The sequence below is a fragment of the Xiphophorus hellerii genome, chromosome 3, assembly GCF_003331165.1.
Source record: "Xiphophorus hellerii strain 12219 chromosome 3, Xiphophorus_hellerii-4.1, whole genome shotgun sequence".
Lineage (NCBI taxonomy): Eukaryota > Metazoa > Chordata > Actinopteri > Cyprinodontiformes > Poeciliidae > Xiphophorus > Xiphophorus hellerii.
This window is the reverse complement of record NC_045674.1, coordinates 23137530-23150894: the sequence shown is the minus strand read 5'-3', so window position 1 is coordinate 23150894 and position 13365 is coordinate 23137530. Positions and strand designations below refer to the sequence as shown.

At 36.3% G+C, this 13365-nt stretch overlaps 1 protein-coding gene across 5 annotated transcripts in view; it reads right to left on the bottom strand.

The window, feature by feature from the left end:
• cobl (cordon-bleu WH2 repeat protein) overlaps positions 1-13092 on the bottom strand; it is a 49943-nt gene extending 36851 nt beyond the window's left edge. For 3 of the 5 annotated variants that reach the window (XM_032558828.1, XM_032558832.1, XM_032558831.1), the window contains exons 1-3: positions 12976-13092; positions 12644-12776; positions 2303-2497 (exon numbers count right to left, since the gene is read on the bottom strand). In XM_032558828.1, coding sequence (XP_032414719.1) covers positions 2303-2497; positions 12644-12672 — 224 coding nt within the window. In that variant the 5' untranslated portion in view covers positions 12673-12776; positions 12976-13092. Of the gene's footprint in view, positions 1-2302; positions 2498-4136; positions 4321-12643; positions 12777-12854; positions 12874-12975 lie in introns of those variants that run through there. The other 2 variants (XM_032558829.1, XM_032558830.1) reach the window with 2 other exon arrangements.
• Between the last annotated feature and the right edge of the window lie 273 nt (positions 13093-13365).

The following is a 13365-nucleotide window of genomic DNA, read 5'->3' as shown; positions in this document are numbered from 1 at the left end:
TATATATATATATATATATATATATATATATATACACACAAGGGGCCTCATGTAAGCAGCATATATATTATATATATATAATCATTATTTTTTTTTCTTTTTAAATACTGACCAAATATTGCAATTTGCCTTTACTTTACTACTTGGTCAGTTTGTCCATGTATCAACTAATAAACTACAAGGTTTATCCAAGAGAAGACAACAGCAAAGAAAACATTAGTGTAACAGGACTGGCTCTGCCCTCTACTTATTCATTCATTTGCTCTGCAATCCAGTTGGAGAGGGCAAGTGATGATTAGGTCTACAGTATTACCTGTCAATCTTCAGACAAAGAAATAAATGGTCTCCTTTTGTGGGAAAATCCAGATCAAATGACATAATGGAGACAGATAGCACAACAAAGAACGCTAAAGAGAAAATCTCTGACTTTGGAATCAGTGTGCTCCATATGTAGGCCTGAAACGGCAACACAGTGGCATATGATTTTCATAATATTAAAACACTGTGTTGCAATTCATCAAAGATAAGTAATCAGCTATTAGCTGACTCCAGGTTTCTGAGTTGCATGTTACCTACCCAGTGCAGTGTTTAGCAACAGAAATAAAGATACGAGTTACACAGCTAAATTATGTAACCGATTTCATATGAGTGCTATACGGGGGCATTAAAAAGATTTTTGATATAACAGAGCTCAGTGTCAGCTCAGCTCAGCAAATAAAGACACAAACACTGATTCTTTTAACCCTTTTACAATATGTTGTCAGCTGTTCTCTACATTGCTTTGTCTGTGTGAGTATTCTTATGCAAGAGTTAGAAAGAGATTTCTGTAAGTCAATGCAAATCATGATATAAATGGTGACCACAGCACATCTATTTGCAATTAATAAAAGAACTAATTTCAAAAACTTTATTGAATTGTTTTGATCCAAAACCTTCTAGAAAAACATGGTTACTGCATAAAACATAGTTTCATGCATCCGAGTAAATTAGGATATCACTAAAAAGTGAATAAATCAAATATGTAATTGTGACACACATACAGTGTATGTGTGAAATGTATAGCTTTATTATTATTTTTTAAATTGTAATTTTACGAATGACCAATAAAAAAATAAACAAAAATATTGTGTTATGCCCTAAACAATTATGAGGAGGACTGCTGACTTGACAGACATTAATTTGTCCTTAGGTCATTGTCAAATAACCTGGTTGTTCACAAAGTCCTGTATCTAGGCATGTTATTGGAAAGTTGAGTGGAAGGAAAATGGCTGGTAGACAAAGTAGTAAAAGCATGGAAAAACTGCAAAAAATGGGCAACTAATTTACACTTGTAAGGCCTCTGTTGCTAGAACTATATTAGAAATGTACAACCTGTATACACAATTGTTTTGCCATCAGATGTTGAATACAGGCAGATTTGATCTTCCACAACTCCCACTGTTAAAAATAGGCACTGCAGTGAATGCTTCAAGAGGTTAAATGTCAAAGAGAAACTCTTCAAATTTTGATTCTCTCGAGACTCTCCATAAGGAGCCTCTGCTCTCCTTATGGAGGGTGTCAATGACTTAAAACTGGACAACAGTCAAGACAGTATAGTGTAGGCAATAACATAGGATTTCCGAATTAAGAATAACTTTTTAACTGGTTAATAAAAGCTATAATCATGCACATAAAAAAATATTGTGTTTTTGCGTAAAAAAATACATTAGTTACATTTCTTGAACTGATTTCTTGAAATAATTTTACTTCTCAATGATTTTCTAACTAACCAAAAAGCACCAGTACATTATATATGTAAAAACTGACCAGAGAAAAACAAACAAAACCTTATGTTTGTACACTGGTAGGGAATACAATGGAGACATCTGCTGGCCTTAAGATTCTACTTGGGTAATAAAGAGAGGCTTGTTGTTTTTTTGTTTTTTTATCAAAGACATCCCCAATTTTCTGCCTCAGCAGCAGGAACCTCATTATGGAGTGCATTAGCAGGTCAGCTGACCACACACCAGGACAAAAGCCTGTGCACTGCGTAGAGAATGGCATGTGAACATTCACCAGGCTTCATAAAATAGGGCAACATCCATTTATCATATTCCAGTTTGGGAGTTTAACTCACATGATCTAACTCTAAGATTGAAAGATTTCTAGATTTATCAGTTTAAATAAAATAGCAGTAGATTGTAGAACTTGTATCAGCATTCACAACTAAAATATCTCGCAGACGAAAGCAATGGAAGGACAAAGTGACTGAACAAATACCACTGGAATTTGAGAGATTAAACATGTGCTTCATTGGACTAACCTTCCATCCTCTGTTATAGAAACCTGGTAGCCATGTGGTAGAGTTAGCTGGAAAACGATGGTGGGCCTTAGGATGTTTTCCTTGACATCCATGGCTGATGTCCCTCCTCCATCAGGTACATTGTACCTGAACAAATGACGGGGAGCCGGTTGGGGGGCCTGCGGTGGAGGTGGGGCAGGAACTTTCATTCTCCTCCTGGATAATGACAAGTCCAAAGGTTAAAAAAAAGATACAGAAATACTAGATGTTCCCAGGTGTTTTTTATTACCTTTTTAGAAGCACTAATTTTATTTTTACTTCTATTTCAACTGAGGCACTTTTGTTTCTCTTGAATTCAGCACTGCTTACATAACAACCCAGCCTGGTGAATGGATTCCACTGTTACCACCTCAAGAGCAGCCTGAATACCAATGACATTTTTTTTTTTTTTTTCTGTATTTCTGACTTTGGTGCAGTGTTGCACCAAAGACTTCATTCATACCACAACAGAAACTGAAATCATCTGTTTGGTTATCAAGATGTTTAATCTTCGAACAGCTACTGATTCAACGTGATTCTGAAATGACTCACAACAACCTAACAATTTCTGCAGATTCTCCTTCTGCTATCTCACCTATATCCCAGACCGCCCACACTTCTATGAAATGCATTTGTGTCACTTAGTTCTCGCCTTTAAATTGCATTCCATAGCACCCCTCATAAACATCTCTCTTTTCAATCTTATTGCAGCTCTGGGTAATTATTTAAAATAAAAATATGCAGCAACAGATCATTATAAAATATATAGTCACCTATAAAACACCTGATGAATCATAGTTTTACTAAAATGAAACCTGGAAAGGACTGGCTACTGGTATCACGGTAAACAAAGGGTTTAAAGTGTGAGCATTTCACAACGAAAATTAGTTTCCGAGGGAATAAAGAAAATTCCATCTGTATACCTGCAAGTGTAGATTAATGTAGTGCTGCCCTTCCCCCGCTTACTGCTGTGCACTGCTTTTTTAATGTCTGAAAGGCTCCTACTATCTAGGCTTGGAAACAGATGTAAATAAGTTTGTTTGTAATAGTACTGTTATATGTTGACTTCTTCATCATACTGAAGTTTTTTATATTCATTTATTTTAGATATGACATTGTTTGACGTCTTGTTTCTGCTCACATAAATTGGAAAGGAAAAAAATAATAATTAAGGTGCAACATTCTGTGCGACAAGCATCTTTATTTAAAAATAACTGCTAAATTTTACCAGGGGGGTTTACTTTGTTTTTCTTAAATCTATGTATAAAAATGATTAAAAAATATATAGATAGCATTATTATAAGTAACATTCAATGACATTATTTTAGCATCAATAGCATCAATTATTTTAGCATCAATAGAAATAAGATACAATAGATACAATAATTCTAATTATGTTATGCATTTAAATATTATGTTTTTTGAATAAACACTTCAATACAGTGAAGCTTAATAAATGTTATCCACCAAGAGAATTTCATGCCAGCCAACACCTAGTTCTTGGGATCGCCTGGTTTTCCTGAACTACCTAAAATAAAATACATTTCAAAAGTAAATAAAACTTCGTTGGCACGAAAACTACTGAAAACAGCTGCATGTTCAGACCATAAGAACAATAGTTGCATTAAAAAAATCCTCCTGTGATGAGCTTGTGAAAGATATTATCGACATGGACTCCCGAGGCTACAATCAGCAGCCCAACAGAAACAGTAGGTTTCAACAAGTCATGCACTGTATGTACACAATGGCAAACAATTATTCTAGACAACATTTTTTCATACAGTGCATGTGAATTTCATAGAAGTATCTCACTTACATCAAAGGAAATCCTTGCGTTAGTGTCCAAACAATTGGACTAAAGACTAGTTCTCAACCTTTACAAATGTTCTAAGATTCAGCACACTCCTCAAAATAATCGATGTGCCCGTCTTTTATCGTCCAACCCAGGGCTGTAAAATTCAATGTTCGCTGAGGCTTTTCCACCCAGTCCAGAATAGAAAAATAAGAATGAGCATGACAGCGAACGGACTCTAACCTGAGTAAGGTTAAACATTGACAGGATGTGAGACATCAGCTAACTCTGACCCAGAGGACACAGAGAGTCATTAACTCATGCAATGCAGAGTGGTTTCTGCTGGTTGTGTCATTGAAATGACAGCCCACAATTAAGGTTATGACAACACTGATTATAATCCATTTAGAAGTAAATTATAGTGAGGGGTTTGTTTTATTATTAAGTTTGAAGACTGTAAATATAAAACTCCTTCAAACATATGGGTTATCCACCATAAACATAGTACTATATTGTTTACTACATTGTTATTCTTATAAACACTTAAGAAGCTACAAAGGCATTATTAGGATGTGAAGCCTTCTTGGTAGGTCTGGTCTTTAAAGGTAAACAGAACCAGGCTCTGTGGACCTGTAAGACTGGGCCTCAGCCAGACTTAGCACAGTGAGCTAGTATCCTCCTCTCCCTCTCTTTTTTTAGAGCAACATTTCACTTTCCCGCTCTCTCCTTTCCTCTCTCCAGCATAGACAAAGACACCTTTAGGAAAAAGTCTGGTCTCCCACAGAGTTGGAATCACCGTAAGCAATGAGAAAGATGAGGAGAGTAAAAGAGAAGTAATGAAGGAAAAGCAGGAAACCCTGCTCTGGCACAGGGGTGCAGTAAGTGGAGTGCTGCGATGCTGCAGGAACTAAAGTGCTCTTTTCTTTTATACGCACATACACACACACACACACTGCTAATGGACCTTTCAGAACCACTAAGTCCCTTTCACTTGACTAAACATCATTCATAAGGATACATTACTACCCCAAGTTCATAATAAAACACCTTTTACTCTTTATTAGGTCTTTTTTGATAAGATTTAAGATATCCATTACTCACAAGAGGAACCTTTCTCTGATTTCACTACTAAAAAAAAATTTAGTTGGATAAATATGCACCTGTTTCAACATTTACAATACGCACACCTGAAGGCACTTTAGACGGACCAATTTATCCAACACATGCATCTTTTAGGCTTTTGGAGAAAAAGAACCCACACATTCACAGAGAGAACATGTGAACTGCATGCATAAAGACCCTGGCTCAGATTTGAACACGTGATCTTCTTGTTACAAGGAAACATGGCTAAGAACTGGGCCACTGTGCAGCACCAAATTAAACGTGAGCAACAAAGTTCGACTCAGTTTATTTACAAAGCACAGAGTCAATGACTTTGCAGTTATCACTACCGAACAAGCACATAGTGACAGCAGGAAGTCAACTGACTGATGTTTTAGACAGAGGTGTTAGAAAGGAGTAATTCAAGCAGAAAAGTTGTCACCCTCTCAAAATAAAAATAAACACACTTGCCTTCTAGACATGCCGTTACATTGCTTGAAGGACATAGCTAGTACAGAAGCAAATGTGAAAAACCTTCAGTTTTTAAATAAGACAACCACTGGTGATTGTGAACTACTTTGTTTCTGACAAATTTCTTTATTTATTTAATTTAGTGGCAACTTGTCCACCCATGTCATTGGGTGAGAGATGGAGTAGCATCCCCGCAGCCCTACAAGGATGTCCTTAGAGTCAAGGACAATAGAAGTTATAATGTGAAACCCTATAATACAAGACATTATAATTTCCACATACACATTGACTGATCATAATTGGTAATTTGTTTAGATGCCCTTGATATGGCTTCACTACTTCATTCAAAATTGAGAAATAGTGGTTATGCATCCATTCACAGGACAGACAATCATAGATACGCATAGACATTCCAATGTACCATTTGAAAAGACTGATTATCAAAAACATCACATTGACACCGTTGTTATTTGAGTTGTAGGAACATGACTCAAGCAGAACATTGTCCAAAAGTTGAAAAGTGACCAAACACCGTTAAGGTACAGGTTGGGGATGGGCAATATCAAATTACCAGTGAGTTTTTTAATGATATTTATTTAGATAAAAATGAGTTACATTGAAAACACAACATTATTTAGTTGTTAGCTTTGTCAGAAACTCCAAAAGACACAAATGTGGGCCTTAGCAATCATTTGGATTGATGACTATCTAAACAAAAACTTGCCTATGGGACATCCTACATGTTTGAGGAAAATTCTTATCTTGCGTTCATATTACAAAGCTGCTGTTAGAGTTGACAAACTTTCCTCTGGCTTGAAGAATTAAAATCCTCATTTTTCTTTATTGAATACATACTGTATATGTAGTCAGTAAGTTTAAAAAAAAAACTTGTGTTTAAAATAAAAATTCAAATGGTAAAACCACTAGAATGAACAACAACAATTATCAGTGCCATTATTTACCTTCCACCTTCCATTGTCCTGTCTCAGATGAATGTGAGCACATCCCAGACACTCCCTCACTTCACTCTGGACCCACACGTATACACCATCCTGCAATCCAGCCAGCATACTTCTTGGGTGTCATGGTGTCCCCATGACAACCTATATTTACACCACTTGACTGCAGATGAGAGCAGACCTCGGTTCAGCAGCAGCTGTGGATATTGGACGCATTCTCACAAAGGGCGTGTGTCCCAGAAAGGCAAAAACCAACAAGGATGGCAAGAAAGAAAACCAGCAAAGAAGCTTTGAAAGACTTTTTTCTGTTAGTACATAAAGACATTTAAAACACGAGCTCTCTACATGTTGCTAAACCACGTAGCAACATATAGCAACCTGCTTAGCTACCCAAACAGGGTCTAATTCAGCATACGCCTTGATGAAAGAATTACTGACCACATAATTAGCAACCTAAACACACAGCAAGACACAAATGTAGACTATGTCTTGCGACGTAATGAAGGTCTTGCCTGCGGATGCAGTTTTTTCATTGTTCTGAATTGGTCTGCACATTATATTTCTACATTTTTTAAAATACATTAAGGTCACATAATTTGTATGGTGGTTCTTTATAACCACGCTAAAAGCACTGCCTTCCTCGAGCACAGCAATAAAATAGGCACTGTAGCATCACATTTCTCTGAGCGTCCACACTCAAATGAAACTCGCTCTTTGCACATGGCTGCTAGGTTTCCTTTAATATGGGACTCAGTACTCAGTTTAGTCTTCTCAATTTTATTACTATTTTCTCAATGAAACTGTGGGAGGATCTATCAAATACTATAGAAAAGCCACCTTTCCACTAAACTAGAGGTGCATAAATTATTTTGCATTGAAACAAGGACAATTAGAGGCTTTTTTTTTTGACTCCAACAAAAAATGCAGCACATGTGCATCACAATAAATCTGAATATTTATTGTAACAATCTAAAATTTAGGCTAGGACCAGAAAGTCTGTAGACCCATTAGAAAAATATTAAAAATGAGTGAAAAATGTATTTATTGCAGTAACTCCATCAAGGCAAGTCAAAGTTTATTTATATAGCACATTTACAACAGTCTCAGCTGACCAAAGTGCTTCACAACAAACACAGCATCACAAGTAGATAAATGATAAAATAGAAATAAAATTAGGCTTAGTAAAAAATAATACCAAGTGAACACATTATATTAATTAATTAGACACAAAAAATAAGTAACCATGCATTATAAAAATAAAGTAGCAGAAAAATTTATAGTGACTTAAGTGAATAAGTAAGGAGTGATAGGAGTCTTTACAATATTCCAACGTTATGATGACTTATGAGTGACAAACAACCCCAGTAGAAATAAGAAAAAGAAATAACAGATGTTAGTAGGAAAAAGAGAAATATCTGATGATGCAGAACTACAGAACAGAAAAAGCAAATAGGTGAAGAACAATGGAGCTGATGGTGAAAAGACAGAGAGATCATGTAAAATCACAACAGTTAGAAATGCTAATTAGTCTGTTCTCTATTCCCCAAGATGATTGTTCAATTAGAGACTGCTCCCACTAGAGAGACTCAAGGAAAAACACTTATGATGCAGACATTGCTAGAACAGCTTTCACAATGGCAACACCTACTCCTTCTTAAAACTAAACCAAGTACTCATCTTCATGAATTGAGATTATTTAGAGGACAAGAGATCAAATAGAAGTTCCACTTGTTGTGTTTCTCAATGTACATCATAGAAATGTCACCATAAACAGGCTCTGTACTGCAGCCTTCAATTGTTTTCATAATAACACCTCAAAAAATGATGTTAGCACAAAGTGGTTGTTTGCTCTGCATTAATGGATTAAACGGTTCACCAACATCCAACAATCTTGGAGTATCCACCAGACTCCATTAAATCTGTATGCGCAAACATGTGCAGTCCGTCTGTCTTCCTCTCTTACCAACGCACATACCGCAGTGACTAACATATGACAGCGGGCTTCCAGAAATAAACTGACTCATAACAGCTGCTTTAAACAGACAAACACTCTCTGTCTGTCCGCTGTTGATACTTCACATTGTCAAGTGTACAGAGAGGTCTTTGTTGTTAAAAAAAGTGTCTGCCACTTCATGTGTTCAGCACTAACAGCGGGGTTGGCATATAACACAGCCGACAGTGTGGTGGAGCCCATGAAGAACAACTGTCTACAAATACACCCAGTGTAGAAATGTGATAAATATAGCACCGCATTGCTCTGGAGTGAATATTCAGAGCTGCGTTTCTGTCTTAATGGTACACAGAAGGGATGTTGTTGGGTGTTCTTGCCCTTAAACAAACATCCATTTGACATTAAACAGAAATCCCATTATTACCAGAAAAACATACGTAACATTTTATTACCATTCTCTGCCGATTATCTCTAAATTTAAGAGTTGAGTTGAAGTTTGCAAGCTTGTGGAAACCCAGCATCCACACATTATTTAAGTCAAAGTGGTCTGCTAAATGGTTGATGCTGTAGAACTGCAAACAACATAACCTCAAGTGAGTGCTCTCCTGTCCATCTCACATTTCAGATGGGGTTTAATTTAAGCTACCATAAAATAAGCCTAAATATACTGTTGTGACCAATGGAGACGTCCCTCTTTGTATATAAAAAAAATAGACATATATATATATATATATTTTTAATTAAAAAGAATGTTTCTACTCACTCAGTTTTACACTCTTCTATACTATATTGAGTCCTTATGTCATGGACTAACCCCAATTATTTAACAATTGTGAAGTGAAATTAAAATGATATATAGTTTTCTTCTTTGTAATTTTGTGCAACATTTGAAAATATGTATGTTGATGCAAAGCTGACAGCAACAAACTCAAAAGACTTGTAGCTATAACAGCACCGAACCTTCCAAATAAGAGTTGAACTTCGAAGTATTAACTCAGGTAGGCTAAATACAAATGCATGTCACACTCTATAGTATTAATTAGAAAAAAAATTAAAGCATCAGTCATTTTCACAATTGAGCTAAACATGAGCAGATGCAAAACCAAGTGCATCACAAACAATGGAAGCTTCTGAGACAAGAAAACTAAGTCTAACATAGCTGTGAAGCAGAAGGCAGCATGCGTCAGTTGCTGAGGCCTGTACATAGACAGTTTCTTCGACATGAGTTTTCCTTATGTTTAAAGGAGGAAGTTCATATTTAGAAATATGCATGTGGCCTGTTTGAAAATAATTCATTTTATATGTGAAATACAGATTGGAAATAACTCATGTGACTACAATTAACTCTATAAAAGACAGACAGAAGTACTGAAACTCCCTATAAAGTTATCACAGATCTATAAAGCACTTTGAAGAACAAAAACCCCACACACGTGAGGGAAGTTGTAAATTTAAGGAATATCACAGTCGCTTCAGTTTAAGTTCATACATCTGCCGCTCCCTTACTGCTGATGGAAAATGAAGGCAAGGCATATGCAACAAAACCACATTATTAAAAAGCCTCTTGTATAAACCTTAATCAGCTCACAAACAAAACTCTCAGGAAGTTGTTCTCTCACAAACACGTGTGCACACACCCCCCCACACACAAGCGCACACGCTCCAGTCATGCAGAGGAAGACATCAGTCTGTTAATTAAAAGGTACGTGTTTGCTGCAGAGTTCAACAGGACAAATCTAGTCTAAATGCAAAATGCTCCGACACACACAGTCAGAAGTAACAAACTTGAAGAGTTTTCACATAGTGGTTTTGTTTCAGAAATGACATGAGATGCACAGATGTGTTTGCTGCCAATACTGATTTTTATTTCTCTTTAAGATTTTATCTGCTACTGATTTTGGGCTATTCTTACTTGTTTCCTAAAAAAAAGTGTTACTTTAACACATGTTGTTCCCACATGTCCCTAGTTCTTTTGTATTTAATGAATAGGAAAAGACAGACATTCAGAAAATGAAATATTAATTCAAATGTGGCTCATTTGTCAAATTAAGTCCTTTAATTTTGATTAATCCCACCCACATGTCTATTTTAAAAATGTTTTTATTGGTCTAATATATACCCATATTAAATGTTCATTTTTTTTGTTAAGTGTTGGTGGAAAATGTTGATAAATTAAAGAAACAAAGGATTAAAAACATCCCCAGGTGTTGTTCTGTTTGACCTAGCATTTTCATTATGTTTCTAATTTTGATTTATAATCAGTTTGCTTTCTTAGCAAAGACAAAATGCTCCTTCTCTGACTGAGAGTAAGAACATATGGAATCAGAAGCTTGCCCACATCCTGCTCTGTCAAAACTGGTAGCACCAATAAAAACAAAATTAGGCTCAAGATAAGCAAAATTTAAGGTTAATTTAACCGCAACAGATTGGAAATAGTTTTCCTTACATTTATATGTCTGATCTCGGGTTTTCTGTGAGAAATCAAACTGTCGCTTTTAAGGAAGTTACCCTGAATTTATCGCATGTTTTTTAATGCACAGAATTCAAGTTTCATTCAGGCCGCCTTCCCTTCCCACATTTGAAGGATACACTCTTAGCTTTCTAAGCACTGACCCACACCCGCATAAAAGCCCAGTGCTCAGATTTCAAAAGCCAGGTTACAAAAGCACTTCCCAAAAAGAGTAGTCTTGTCTTTTTTCTGTGTCTGCTCAAGAGACCATGCTGGGTGAGTTTTGGAAGCAAGTTTGTTAGCAAGGTTTTATGAGCTCTGTTTTATTAGGATAACAGTAGTAAGGCAGCTAGAGAAAGAGTGATGACGAAGGAGAAGTTGTAACACAGAAGTTGTCACGGCGATGTATGTTGAAGAAAAATGTCGCACAGCGAAAGGATGAAAAGGCATTTTGGCTCCGGTACCAGCAGACTCAGTGGACAGTCACTTTGTAATTTAGCTAAAACGTGCTTGGGACTCTGAAATCTCTGTAATCAGGTTAAAGAGGCGTGCACTTAAAATAACAGATAAACACGCAAAATGTTCACTTTACATTACCAGTGCTGTTTCCAACAACAATCTAAAGTAAAGTCCTTCTTATACCACTGCAATATCCCAAGCTTTGGACATGTCATGAGACATTTTTCAGTCAGTGGAAAATATGGCACAACATGAAAGGCATGAAGAAAAGCATTAATCACAGAAACTATTCAGTTATTTTGGAAGAGCTGCAGAATTCAACAGCTCTGGTGAGAGTCTGGAAAATTTCTACTATGATCTCCACAAATCTGGCCCCTGTGGCAGAGTAGCAAGATGAAAGTCCTTGTTAACACATGGTGATGGTGGAATTCAACAACATGAAGCACTGCAGCGCTAACCCAAACTCATCAAAGGGGCTAATATCTGGCTACTTCAAAACTCAAAGTATTGAAATGTTATTCTCTGATGGTCAGTTGATTGTTAACTATAATGAATAAATAAAACATGAAAGTGGCATCACAGAAATAGTTGCGTACCTCACCCGGATGCAAAAATAAATACTGAGATCATCGTCCTTCATTCTTATTCACATGCACTACTGAGAACAGGAGAACATCTGCAGCATCACACATACTATAAAGATGTGACAGAAGGTCATGTTTTACAAGACCCATGCCTTCTCCATGATTCTCAACATCAAGCAAACATTTCAAATGCATGATGGCACCCATTTTCATAATAAAAGTCAGTGCAATCCACTGCCTTCAGAAGTAATTTTTATAGTAAGCATAGCTGTAACAGAAAGTTCAAGTAGTGTGAGTGTTCTTACAAGGTACACTTTTTGTTTCTTTATTATTATTATTAGTATTGCTATAGACATCATTAAACGGGCAAATTAAAATAAATCCTAACAATAACTACCAAACTTTAGCACACAAAAGTTGTAAAAGGTCAACAGAATCGATGCCATTGTGGTTAACTAGGCCAGATTTCACGTGCACACTAAAAACGTAAAGTTAGTTTCAAGTTACATAAACCGGTAATAAGTCGGTATGCGTGCAGTCTGTGTTCATAGACTCACCCTGAAGGGGGTTTGGAGGACTCCGTCATGACGCTGATTAAGATATCCTCTCCAAACACGCCAGACTCCCACAAAAATCCGCTCTTCCTTTTAAATATGCTGAATATCCATTACGTTAACACCGCAACATCACCTGGATAGTACACAGAAATAATTTTAAAAACGTCCTGCTCTTTTAAACTGCATGTTTTTTTTTTTTTAAGAAACTTACATCTACGTGTATTTATGCATAGGCAAAACAAGTGATAAAAGTTCACGGTGACCTGAAAGCACAATGGCAGCATTACGTCCGTCTCTGCTTGTTAGGCTCAGGGACCGATACATTTACTTACTGCTACGTCGAGCGCTCTTCCATGAGAAATTAGAAGTTGTATTGGTTCTTTTCCAAAGGGTTTATTACTTGTCAAATCCACTTGATATAATCCCCGTCTCCCAGTAGCTGAATAACCTCTAACATTATCAAGTTACAGAAATATATTGGGCCACAAAACTACTTCCGGAAAATATTTTCAAAATGAAACTTCGATAAAAGTCTTGTCGAGAGATGGGCAGTGAAAAGCTTATTTGAATACTGAGTAACTCAACATCATATCTGATTTAATACATAGCAATCATGTCATCATACAGACAGATAATAAAGAGTTATGTGCAAATTCTGAAGACTAATGAATAAAATAATGCAAATAAGCAACGATTACAAAATAGCTTTGAAGCAGATGAAA